Raw genomic sequence first — 13,987 nt, 5'->3', positions numbered from 1 at the left:
TGTGTGTTTGCGTGTTTGTTTGCGTGTTTGTTTGTTGTTAGCAGGATAACTCAAAAAGTTATGGACGGATTTTCATGAAATTTTCAGGAAATGTTGATACTGGCACAAGGAAGAAATTATTTAATTTTGGTGGTGATCGGGGGGGCAGATCTGTCTTGGCAGAGGTCTGCACTCTCTGAGTGCTTTTCTTGTTTTCTTATTGGTTTAGACACCTGGGTATAAATAGGCAGCACCAAGTTAGGCCATCATGCACCTGGGTGGGCCTGTGTTTTTATTACCAGACAGACAGACAGACAGACAGACAGTCACAGTCGTCAAGTCAGCCAGGATGAGCAGGAGAGACAGCAAAAAGGCCTTGGTTGTTGTTTGCCTGCAAAAAGTCTGAAAATAAACCACTTGAAATACATGTATGGTAGGGACATTGTGTTTTTGACTGCATAAACCACAAACCCATGGTGCATCCAGTGGTTATTTGAGTTATGTTAAAGTCTTAAGTTCAGTCACTTTCAAGTTGATTTAATTCTGATGATAAATAGCCGCTACAAATAGAATATGAACGTTTGATCAGGATCTTAAACTGTCATGTGTGTGAAACTTAATTTTATTACCTCTGCCAAGTGTAACGACGGAGGTTATGTTTTGATCGGGGTTTGTCTGTCTGTCTGTCTGTCTGTTAGCAAGATAATTCAAAAAGTTATGGATGGATATTCAGGAAATTTTCAGGAAATGTTGATACTGGCACAAGGAACAAATTATTCAGTTTTGGTGGTGTTTGGGCGGGGGGGTTGATCTGCCTCAGCGGAGGTCTGCACTCTCAGAGTGCTTTTCTAGTTCATTATTTTTGTGTGTTTTTTGTACAGGTAAAGCCAGATAATAATACAATTTATTTATAATGCACTTTACATTTTTAGCTAAAAACATCTAAGTGCTACAAGCAGGGTACAATAAATACGATTAAAAGGGAAGTTAAGAAATAGAAAGCAAGTAAGACAGATTAAAAAATAAAAAATGTTAAAACTTTATTTATCCAAATCCGTTTACAGAGGAAAGTTGTTTGATAAAACATTAGACCCTGTTCTGATTAAATGTTTAGTATTTGTGCATATTTCTGGTGCAATTCAATTTTTTCAAGAAATCTTTAAAAAATAAATAAAAAGAGAAACAAAACAAAACAAGAAAATATCGTCATGTTAACAGTATCATGATATATCGCGATATATCGTATCATGAGCCTAGTATTGTGATTCGTATCGTATTGCCACATTCTTACCAATACACACCCCTATTTTTTTTCTCTTTCTTTTTTTTTCTTTTTTCTTTTTTTATCTATTATTTATTTTTTTATTTTATATTTAATTTTTCACACCCCTATTTAAGAATCCATGTATGTTCCAAACTTTCCCACACATGTAACGACAGTCTTCTTGAAAACCAGAGTGCACTCGTTGCACCGGCTCCTGGATAGTAACTGCAAGGTGAAATTACTATCTCACATCAAAGTCATCATCCATTCAGCTGCAAACAAATGGATAGAGGTTGAACGTATGTTTTGACTGCACGGTGATTGAAGCCGGAAACATATAGGAGAGGCATGGCAGAAAATAACTGCAGCGGAAAGGAAAGGAAAGGAAAGGAGAGGAATTCTGGGATGCCCTTCATAAACCTTTTCATCACACATCCTCTCTGATTTCTAGCTGGAGGGGGGGGGGGGGGGGGGGGGGCTCCAGAAGAAAATAGACTGCTGTACTAAGCACGGAGGTTTTAAGAGACGCATCTTTCAGCTTAATCAAAGATACTGGAGGAACAGGCACATCCACCTCAGTGTATTATGAAGTCGTAATATGGGCTTAGAGCGCAAACTTCTTCATTTCAAAGGAGTGAAAGGGGTATGTACGTGAGGCGGTATGAATGAGAGAACAGCCCCTCTGTCATCCCACAAGAGAATATATGACGCACCACTGGCAGCTACAGCAAACTAAGTGAAGCGCCGCAACTCTTTCAGCTTGCGTTCGTTTTTCGATCAATGGCTGAGATAGATAATAGCCTCCACAGAGACTTGCATATTGCATCCTGTCTCTCTCTTTCTCTGTGTTCTTCTGCCTCTCTCTGTTCTCTCTGTTCTGCTAATCCCAATTTCTGCCTTCACATCTCTTCGCACTACGTCTCGCCTCTCAGCAGCTCCACCCCAGCTGTCAGCAGCCGAACGCCAAAAAACCCCCGACCAGCTCCAGAGGGCGAGGCAGGCAGTGGATCTTTGAGAGGGAGCGTATAGGGGAACATCTGGTAGAACCCACAGAGCCCGTCCATCCGTCCGGCCGCCATCATGCCATCACAGCTTCCTGGTAACAGCTGATCCTCTAGGCCCCACTGCCTCCATCAGGGTGGAGCAAATCCACTCGCTAAGTCAATTATGCAAGAGGTGTGAATTAAACATGAGGCTACCACACATGAATGTATACACAGATCGTGGACATGCACAGGAACGTAATCATACAATATAACAACCCCATCTGCGCGCTGACGCTAGAGGGGCTTTGTGAGGGTTTTCTCCCCAAGAGAACTTCAAAGAGTCTATCCACGGTGTGTGCAACCTCACGTACGACCAAATCGAACTAGGCCGGTCAACACATGCCGATAACGATGACAGAGAAGAAATAAGGTGATGGGGGGAATCTCGCCATCCTTAGCCACTTATTACTTCTCAATGAGCTTTAAAGAGCAAAAAAAAAAAAAACACAGCCTCGCGTGGGAGTTCAGCCTGAAGCCAAAAGCAGGGAAGGTTTTTTCTCCCCATCTCTCTTTATGCCTCTCTCCCTCTGTTTCTTTGTGTCACTCTCCCTCTTTTGCTCTCCCGTTCCTCCATGCCCTTTATTAATCATCCTTGGTTAGTGGGGCAGAGAGCGTGGTGTTAGGAGCTCTGGGGAGTATAGAGCCATGAAATACACACACATATCCTCATGTGCGAGCACACTGTTAGGCACTGGACTCATAAATCTTGGCAAACGTTTTCTTTTACTTTCATCTCTGGTTTGCTCCTTTTTTTTTTTTTTTTTAAATCAATAGAATATTAATAAAAATGTAAAAAAAAAAAAAAAAAAAAAAACACTAAGGAATTGCTACACACATGCACAGATGCACACCATAAGTATGCATGCGCACAAATACAACTGATCTTCAGGGATCCTGGCTGGGGGGCATGGGACTCAGCTGCTGCTACCGCTGCTGCTGCTGCTGCTGCTGCTGCTGATGTAACCTTTTGAACAGTCTCAGTTGTTATTTAGACCTTCCAGCTTCAGCACATGAGTACAGCAGCGAGCAATAAGCAAGTCTCATTGCCCTGTAAAAACACAACTGTCATTCCAGTACCTGAGCCATCTGGAGTTGGGTCAGAACCAGTACGGAATCGCCATCACAACCATTAAATCTCATTATCAAGAGTGTCTGAACGTATTTGGGAAGGAGCATCCTCGGAGAACTGGATGTAGAATGATGGGACTCTATAGCTTCTGTGGCCAATGGACAGTAAAGTAGCCTGAATAATGGAGGATGTAATTAGGCCTATTCCTATGCATGTAAGTGCACTTAGTCTGGAAGGCTCCAACTGGGCTACATGCCATCATTACCATTATCACTATTCGATCTCCCAGAGAAAGTGGTGAGAGAATTGGCCAATTAGATGTTACAGGACAGTAGGTTTCCAGTAGAAGATTAGGGTATTCTTTTATAAAACTATATACATGTAATATTGGGTAGACACTTCATTCTATTGAGATGTTTAGAACAGGTCAAATAAACAGGTAAATCTACATATCGATGGCCAGAATACAAAACCTCCTATCTGAAAAAATCCCTTTTTTCAGGAAACAAAAATAACCATTTAATGTTATTATAGTATGGTCTTTGTTAAAGATATCCAAGCATATTCTACTGTTTTCAGACTCTCTTTCTATATTATGTGTTAACAATACATAGTAGGTTTCCAGTAGAAGATTAGGGTATTCTTTTATAAAACTATATACATGTAATATTGGGTAGACACTTCATTCTATTGAGATGTTTAGAACAGGTCAAATAAACAGGTAAATCTACATATCGATGGCCAGAACACAAAACTTTCTATCTGAAAAAATCCCTTTTTTTTTTTATTTAACCTTTACTTAACCAGGAAAAGGATCCCATTGAGATTAAGAACCTCTTTTTCAAGGGCCAAGAGACAGCATGAAACACAACACATAGTTACAACATACAATTACCCCATACAATTACAACAAACAATGACTTACAAGACAATTCAACCTATGAAAAACACGTGCAAGTCATTGAGTTCTTCTCCAGCACTTTGAGTTTGGATTTAAAAGCATTCAGGGAGCTCAATTCAGAGAGTTTCCAGTCTTTTAGCAACATATTTATATATATATATATATATATATATATATATATATATATATATATATATATATATAATTTACATATTTTAACATATTTTATATATTTTTCAGGAAACAAACAAAAAAAAAACATTTATTTATTATTTGTTAAATATATCCAAGCATATTCTACTGTTTTCAGACTCTCTTTCTATATTATGTGTTAACAATACATACTATATCCTCACCATTTAATGTTGAAAACTCAAAATCTAAAAATTTGCAGATAGGAGATTTTGTTTTTTGGCCATCAATATAATAATAAGAGTGAATTTATATGTTTCTGTGCATCATCTTTGTAGTTTTAGGAGGATGTCAGTTTCCTGTTAATCCCTGCTCATGTGTTTTTTGGGTGGATGCTCAGGTAACACAGCAGAGGTGAGAACAGAAAAGCAGAGACGCACCTGGTTTGACGGTCTTCAGACGAATGGGTTCCCTAAAGTGGCGGATGACAGCCAGGGTGTCACGGTTTGTAAGTCCACTGACGGGGGTCCCGTTCACCTCCAGTAAAACGTCACCGTAGTAGGGCAGCTTCCCGACGTGACACACCAGCACGTCCAGTTTCATCTGACCCAGGTAGGGGAACTGTCCCAGCTCTGCTCCACCTAGGACCTCCACCACGGAACCAAAGTCCCCCAGGTTCCCCCATGACACTGCGCACTCCACCACTTTACCAGACCAGTGTTTCTTCTTCTTCAGTGTTCTGGACATGGTTACTCCTTTTTTTTTTTTTTTTTTTTTTTTTTTTTTTTTTTTGTTTCACTAAACGACTGAACTGGTTTCGATCGCCTCTTCTTTCGTGTGTTCTTGTTAAATGAGCGCAAAGTGACGCGGCCTAATAATAAAAAACCCTCCTGACTTCTTCTTCTCCTGACCAGCTGTGGATTTCATCTCTTGGACATTTATTATTATGAAGCTGATTCTCACCGGTCAATCTCTGAGGTGTGTCATCCCACGGGGTTTTGTGCGCTCAGTTGCCTGGGTTGCAATATTTCCAAGCGCTTCCCTTGTGCGTAAAAACACGGATGGATTTTTAAAAAGCAGAAATCAGCGCGTAATGTTCTCCATCGCTACTCTGGAGGTAACATCCGCGCTTTTTCTCCGTCTCCGCCGTGTTCCTCCCGATGTCAAGTTGTCAAAACAAGACGTAAACAGTGTGGATCTTACTCACTCGGCGCGGTGCGTTGCTGAGTATCTGTCGTTGTGATAGCGCGTCAACGAGAAATCCCTCATACCTGTGCGCAAAATGAAAACACGGACATCGGTGGGCGGTTTGAAGCGGCGGAGATCCAGCCCATCATGACTGAGTTGAGAGACATCTGCCAGCGGTTTGTCTGCTACAGGTTTGAACACACCTGGCACCGCCAACAGAGACGCAGCCAAGGCTCCCGACACGTCCCTTTTACGCTCAGCCGTACGTGCGCGTTGGCTCCATCCTCCGGCGCAGAGTGGTATTAAATCCTCCAAACAGTGTGTGGACGAGAGGATACTGGCTGGATGGTATCATTTCATCTGCGGCTTCAATAAAAAAATATGTTTATGTCTACGTTTTCAGCATTAGGATCCATAATCTACGGTGGTCCAGAGGTGCAACGCCTGAAAAAGATATACACTGTAAGAAAAAAAAAAAAAAAAAAAAAAAAAAAAACAGGCCAAAAATATTATCCACTATAAGAAAAAAAAAATAGAAAAGTCCAAAAAATTATCCACTATAAGAAAAAAAAAAACAGCACAAAAAATTATCCACTGTAAGAAAAAAGAGAACAGCCCAAAAAATTATAGTTGTGCATTTTAGCACAGAAAAGTACGGTGGCCCAGAGGTGCAACAGCTGAAAAAAATTATCCACTATAAGAAAAAAAAAAAAAAAAAACAGGCCAGAAAATTATCCACTATAAGAAAAAGAAAAAAAAAACAGGCCCAAAAAGTTATCCATTTCAAGAAAAAAAAGAGAACAACCCAAAAAGAATTATCCACTATAAGAAAAAAAACAGCCCAAAAAAATATCCACTATAAGAAAAAAGAGAACAGCCCAAAAAATTATAGTTGTGCATTTTAGCACAGAATAGTAGGGTGGCCCAGAGGTGCAACAGCCAAAAAAAAAATTATCCACTATAAGAAAAAAAACAGCCCCAAAATTATCCACTATAAGAAAAAAAAAAAAAGAGAGAGCAGCCCAAAATTTTTCCACTGTAAGAAAAAAAAGAGAACAGCCCAAAAAATTATCCACTATAAGAAAAAAAAGAGAACAGTCCAAAAAATTATCCACTATAAGAAAAAAAAAAAGAGAACAGCCCAAAACATTTTCCACTAAGAAAAAAAAGAGAACAACCCAAAAAATTAGCCACTATAAGAAAAATAGAGAACAGCCCTAAAAATTATCCACTGTAAGAAAAAAAGAGAATAGCCCAAAAAATTACCCACTGTAAAAAAAAAAAAAAGAGAGAACAGCCCCAAAAAAATATCCACTATAAGAAAGAAGAGAACAGCCAAGAAATTATCCACTGTAAGAAAAAAAGACAACAGCCCAAAAAATTATCCACTGTAACAAAAAAAAGAGAACAGCCCCCAAAAAAATATCCACTATAAGAAAAAAAAGAGAACAGTCCAAAAAATTATCCAGTGTAAGAAAAAAACACAACAGCCCAAAAAATTAGCCACTATAAGAAAAAAAGAGAGCAGCCCTAAAAATTATCCACTGTAAGAAAAAAAGAGAATAGCCCAAAAAATTACCCACTGTAAGAAAAAAAAGAGAACAGCCCAAAAAAATATCCACTATAAGAAGAGAACAGCCAAAAAATTTTCCACTATAAGAAAAAAAGACAACAGCCCAAAAAAATTATCCACTGAATGAAAAAAAGAGAACAGCCCCCCAAAAAATATCCACTATAAGAAAAAAAGAGAACAGCCCAAAAATGTTTCCACTGTAAGAAAAAAAGAGAACAGCTCACAAAAGTGGCCTGTTCTTTTTTTTTATAGTGGATATATTTTGGGCTGTTCTCTTTTTTTTCTTACAGTGAATAATTTTTTTGGGCTGTTCTCTTTTTTTCTTATAGTGGATCATTTTTTGGGCTGTTTTTTTTCTTATAGTGGATAATTTTTTTGGGCTGTTTTTTGTTTTTTTTGTTTTTTTGTTTTTTTTTTCTTACAGCAGATAATTTTTTGGGCTTTTTTCTTTTTTTCTTATACTGAATAATTTTTTGGGCTGTTCTCTTTTTTTTTCTTATACTAGATAATTTTTTGGGCTGTTGCACCTCTGGGCCACCGTACCATCCTGTGATAAAATGCACAACTATGACATGTGATCCAAAAATGCCCACAGCAGATTATGAGGTTTTGACACATCCAAAACAAACAGTTCACTCTGAGTCTTAATTTGGATAAAAGAAAGTTAAATAATCTTAGAGGGAAAGTTGACTGATCATTGCATTGATTCAGTGATTGTAAGTGCGTCTCAACCACTCCACCTACTGACACAACTAGAGCATTTCAAAGTAGGGGAGACCGGGGATAGTTGTAACAGTTTTTGACATTTTTGTCTGTATCTTGGAGCTCTTTTAAGTCAGTGTGTTCAAAATGTGACACAAACGAGTTACAAGTGTCTGCTATAAAACGGCATAGGTGTTCCCTCTGCAACACCGACATAAAAGACATGGTTTAGTCTCAAACACAAGGAGAGAAATGTGAATATCCACCTCATCGTCTGGGTTAGTTGTAACACGCTCCGGGGTGAGATGTAACATTGAAAAATCCACCGGGGTGAGATGTAAATAAGTATTATAACAAAAACTTGATTCTGAAAGCTTTTTATTGAACACGTTCTTCCCTGTTTAACCCTTTCATGCATACTGGTCACTACAGTGGACAGTTATTCTACAGCTGTTCTCTTGTATATTCATGGGTTTTGTTTTTTTAGCTTCATATAGTTTTTATTTTTTTTATTTATTTTTTTTTTTTATTTTATTGTAGGAGATTTTTTGTCCTCCAAAGGGGGGCCCGACAGAAAAAGATTGAGAACCGTTGCATTACTGTAACTTTGTTGTTCTTGGTAAACCTGATCTGCAGTAACATGTTTTAGTGTAAATAAATTGCTCATTGTTATTAGACTGCAATTTAAAAGTTTTCTCAATCAAAAAAAAAAAATTTGTTTTGCATATTTTCTCCATGAAGTGAGTAATAACTAGTATTAGAGTATGTTAAAATGTTAGAAAATATCAGATTAACTCATGAAAAATGTTTTTATTTCATAGTTTTCCACTTTCTGATGATGGGTTTTAAATCCATGTTTTGTATTTTTATTTTTGCTTAAAAAATTAAACACATGGCGTCTATTGGATAAGATTTAAGCCAAAAAGAAGTTGAACATGTGGAAGAGATTTGTATCTGTAGAAAAGACTTGTTGCTGAAGAAAAGTTTTGAACACACGTAATAAAAAAAAAAAAAAAAAAAAATGGGGTTGTAAAAATAATTTGTGCAAGTGTCATTGGGAATGTTTTGTTCACATGTATAACTAAATCTGATAGAGGCACAACTCTGCCACCCTCAGGTGCAACACTGAAGTTATGGGTTACAAAACTCAAGTTACGAATTACGAATTTTGGCCTTGTTCTGATGTCCGAGCGAATAACCAATCAGAGCGTTATTCACTGACCTGCCAATCAACATTACCCCACCTATATGCAAATTTCCACCCAATCATAGCAGCGGCAAATTTCCCGCATAAATTTGAGCATCAACGGATCATTGGGCGGGACCACTGAGAGACTCTGGCGGAACGACACTTAATGAATTACCATAATACGAAGTACGTTGGATGGATATATAGTGCTGCTGAGTTTATATTTGATATTCAAATGTGTGCGGGAAATTTCCCGCTACTATTTGATTGGGTGAAAATTTGCATATAGGTGGGGTAATGTCGATTGGCAGGTCGGTGAATAACGCTCTGATTGGTTATTTGCTCGGAGATCAGAACAAGGCCAAAATTCGTAATTCGTAACTTGAGTTTGGTGATCTGTAACTTGAGTTTTGTAACCTGTAACTTCAGCGTTGCACCTGAGGGTGGCAGAGTTGTGCCTCTATCCGATTTAGTTACCTCTGCCAAGGAGGTTATGTTTTTGCCAGGGTTTGTTTGTTTGTTTGTTTGTTTGTTTGTTTGTTTGTTAGTCTGTCCGTTAGTGTGCAACATAACTCAAAAAGTTATGGACAGATTTGGATGAAATTTTCAGGGTTTGTTGGAAATGGGATAAGGAAGAAATGATTAAATTTTGGTGGTGATCGGGGGTGGGGGGGGCCCACGGGGGGGCCCACTGATCAGCCTTGGCGGAGGTCTGCGCTCTCCGAGTGCTTCTAGTTATACATGTGAACAAAACATTCCCAACTAGAAGCACTCGGAGAGCGCAGACCTCCGCCAAGGCTGATCAGTGGGCTCCCCCGTGGGCCCCCCCACCCCCGATCACCACCAAAATTTAATCATTTCTTCCTTATCCCATTTCCAACAAACCCTCAAAATTTCATCCAAATCTGTCCATAACTTTTTGAGTTATGTTGCACACTAACGATCAGTGGCCCCCCCTGTGGGCCCCCCCACCCCCGATCACCACCAAAATTTAATCATTTCTTCCTCATCCCATTTCCAACAAACCCTGAAAATTTCATCCAAATCTGTCCATAACTTTTTGAGTTATGTTGCACACTAACGGACAAACAAACAAACAAACAAACAAACCCTGGCAAAAACATAACCTCCTTGGCGGAGGTAATAATACAAATATGGTCCACACTTGCACAAATGATTTTTACAGCTTCTTTTTTTTTTTTTTTTTTTTTTTTTTAAATGTGTGTTCAAAACTTTTCTTCAGCTACAAATCTTTATTACAGATACAAATCTCTTCCAGACGTTCAGTCTCTTTTTGGCTTAAATCTAATACCATAGATGTCCAGCTGAGTGGACGTTTTGTAACTCCATGAAAAATAGGTTCATAAATAAAATTCAATCACATTGTTTTTTTCATGCCTAAAGAGGAATAAAAACACTCAGGAAAAAAAATCTCATCTAAGGTTTTCATAATTCATGCATGAAAGGGTTAACATAACTTATGTGTATCCGTGTGTGTCAATCACACTTTTTACTGTGAATCATTTTAATTCCAGGTAATTTAAATAAGACTAAAGCAATGATGTTTGGAAATTCTAAAACCAGCTCAGAACTACAGATAATGATTGACGGAATTCAAACTGAAAATGTAAATGAAAATACATTTTTAGGAGTTATAATAGACAGTCAATTGTCATGGAAAGCCCACGTCAGAATCTCCAAAAGCCTTTCAATCATAAATAAAGTGAAAACACACCTTGATGAAAATGCGCTCTATACTTTCTACTGCTCCTTGGTCCTCCCATACCTCACATATTGTATTGAAGTGTGGGGAAACGGTTACCAATACACCATTAATCCATTAGTCATGTTACAGAAACGAGCACTACGCATCATACATAAGGTTGGATTTCTAGAACACACTCAGCATCTCTTTATTCAGTTAAAACTATGATCTTGTAAAATATTATACAGCAATAACCTTATTTAAAGCATCCAACAAATTACACTGGTCTACAATTTTTTTTAGAAATGATTTGCTTCAGAGATTAAATGTGCTAAATGTTATGTATTTTAATAAGATTAATTGGAAAATAAATGACAAAAGTGCCGGTTTGCTCATGTTTTCAAGATATATGATTAAGTGTTATTACACATATATATTGGTTTATGTACATTTATATAATAGTTTTATAAATCTTCCGTCTTCTAAATAGAACCTGTAAAGTGAATGTATTCTAATGTGCAGACAATGTTTTGAAGTAGATCTTGTAGCTCTGAGACAAATATTCCTTTTGAGTCAAACCCATTCTCTCGTTAATTCTTGAATTTCACATTTTGACTCAAGGCTGTATCTTGGAAACTTCAGCCAACCAGCATTTTTTTACTTGATTTTTCTTTATCAGTGACTCTCATGTGGTAAAACTTCATTACTTTTATTCTGGAAGCATTTTCCTTGTAGACCAGTGTTGCTACCAAGTAATATACAAAACAAACTTCACAATTCAGGAGAGTACTCATAATTTGAGAGCCTTTGGAGATTTCACGTTACCCAAATTTGGAACCACTCGTACATGTTTTTGTTTGTCTGTATGTGGAGTGAAACTTTGGAACAGTCTGGACATCCATAAATCCATAAATCCATAAATACTCTGTCTTAAATGTTCATGTGTGCTTGTTGTTCCTCATGTAGTTGGTCTGTGTTGTCCATTACCATCTGCTATTGTTCTTACCATCGCTGGAATGTAAATGCACTATTTTCTTTTGTTCAGACAAGGAATAATTTTTAGATGTTACCTGCTTGACAGTTTCGACTGTGACTCCAGTCTTCCTCAGAAGTGTCATCTGACGTGTTGCTGACGTGTCATTTATCAGCTGGTCGGCTCGACGGACCAATCAGAGCCTGTCGAGCTGAGCATGCCTCCTCCGCGTTGGGTGGTCTCGTCGAGCCGACCAGCTGATAAATGACACATCAGCAACATGTCGGATGACGCTTCTGAGGAAGACTGGAGTCACAGTCGAAACTGTCAAGCAGGTGACATCTAAAAACTATTCCTTGTCTGAACAAAAGAAAACAGTGTATTTACATAAACGGAAGACAAAATAAATGTCGTTAACCTTATTGCTGGAATGTGCCGCCCTTTACCATTAATACTATTGTAGTTTTTTGTTTTTTTCTTACCATTGTTGGTATGTAATTATTGCTGTTCTTTACCACTTGTGGTATTGCAGTTTTTTTGTTTTTACTATTGTTGGTATGTAATTATTATCATGTAAATTGATGGTTAACTGTTACCTGTGGTAACACCACCAGGAATGTATTTTGTTTCTTTTTTTTTTTTTTTACACACATTTTGGTTATGCAACGTAAATACTGTCAAATGAGTTCATTCTAATTTGGTATAACCCTAATTTGTTCTGTTTTGTTCATTGTTCTGGCTTGAAGTTGAAGGACAGGAGTGAGTATTTAAAATGTTTTTATGTTAAGTTATTTGATGATGAGAATGGGAGTGGGATTAAATAAGTTTTTCTTCTTCCCACTCCTTTTCGAGTATAGATGAATTTTTTTTTTTTTTTTAATTTTGAATTTGCTTGTATTCTATAAATGCTCGAAATAAACAAACAAATGAGAATGAAATGAATGAATTTTAAATGAGCAGCCCTCATCAAATAATCTGTCAACTCTGTTTCTTGCTCTGTGGTGAAGATGTTATTTCCACTGTGGTAGCCAGCACGTGGAAGCTCACTGGATCCCTTCTTGTTTAGTTTCTTTCTTTCTTTATAAATCTGTATAGAGTGACATGGCATATGCCCTACAGTTCTGCCACTGCTCTTATGACTTTTCCAGCTTCTTCACATCATTTGAGGCCCTCTCCAAAATGCTGAGAGGCACCCCCTGGTCAGTCTTTTGCTTCCAACTCCTAGGCATACTGAAATTCAATTAAAAAATGCACATGCACATTTAAAATGTTGGTTGGGGTAGGTTGTAACATTTTTTCGTTTTTGTTACAACAAACCCAGACTCTTGTTGTTACAACTAACCCAGACCCCTGTAGTCATGAACTAGCTTACCTTACAGCTAACAACTAAAACATTAGTACTGACAACTTGCATGAATAATATCTACATAGACACACAAATACATGATTTAAGTTTGATAAATTTAACTGTAACCCAGGTGATGCTATAACAAAAATAAGTTAAGCAAAAAATAAAATAAAATAAAATTTCTTACCTCAAAATGTATTTTTCCCTACAAAATTTTTTTCCGTGTGGGATAGGCTGCTACTTTTTCTCATGTGGGACAAGGACTAAACTGTGCATGTGTAGAGTGTATCAGGTGATTTGTAACTTGTTCCTGATTGGAGAAATGGAGAGTGTTGCAACTAACCCATGTTACAACTATCCCCAGTCTCCCCTATTTACCAGTGTTTCATCCATCCCAGAGGTTTTCATTTATGCTTCCATACTTCCACGCCTGACTGAGTTCAACTGCATCTTCCCAGGCATAATATATAGGCCCACATAATGACTACACTGATTAAATCATTAATAACAAAGGGGTTGTTATTTAGAGATTTGTTAAGTGATATATGACATGCATAAATTACATTACGTAAGTAGGTTCAGGTCTGTAAATCTGACCTTTTTCATGAGAAAAGTACATCTCCACCTACACACAAAGCCTACACATTTCACGGCCGAATAGGTTTTGCAGGAATTCATATGTTTATATAACAAGTACACATGTATGTTGTGTAAAAGTGTAGATGTTGTCTTTAAAAGTTTGGTTTCGGTGATAAATATAGTGATTTTTTTTTTTTTTTTTTTTTGTAATTTAGTGATTTATTCCGAACATGCAATTAAATTTAACATATATGCAAACTAGGAAAACATACATAATAATACAAATATCAAGAATCATAACAATCTTAGACAGTAGAACAGCACAATAGTTCCATTTAC

At 37.5% G+C, this 13,987-nt stretch overlaps 1 protein-coding gene across 5 annotated transcripts in view; it reads right to left on the bottom strand.

Annotated features, from left to right (window-relative positions):
* Positions 1-5,852, bottom strand: part of magi3b (membrane associated guanylate kinase, WW and PDZ domain containing 3b) — a 425,096-nt gene extending 419,244 nt beyond the window's left edge. For 4 of the 5 annotated variants that reach the window (XM_030133522.1, XM_030133525.1, XM_030133523.1 and 1 more), the window contains exon 1: positions 4,832-5,850. In XM_030133522.1, the coding sequence (XP_029989382.1) occupies positions 4,832-5,138 (307 nt within the window). In that variant the 5' untranslated portion in view covers positions 5,139-5,850. Of the gene's footprint in view, positions 1-4,831 lie in introns of all 5 variants that reach the window. The other variant, XM_030133527.1, reaches the window with a different exon arrangement.
* Positions 5,853-13,987: the final 8,135 nt, after the last annotated feature.

This window comes from Sphaeramia orbicularis, chromosome 5, assembly GCF_902148855.1.
Source record: "Sphaeramia orbicularis chromosome 5, fSphaOr1.1, whole genome shotgun sequence".
Lineage (NCBI taxonomy): Eukaryota > Metazoa > Chordata > Actinopteri > Kurtiformes > Apogonidae > Sphaeramia > Sphaeramia orbicularis.
Note: the sequence above shows the minus strand (reverse complement) of the source record. Positions and strands in the feature narration are given on the sequence as shown.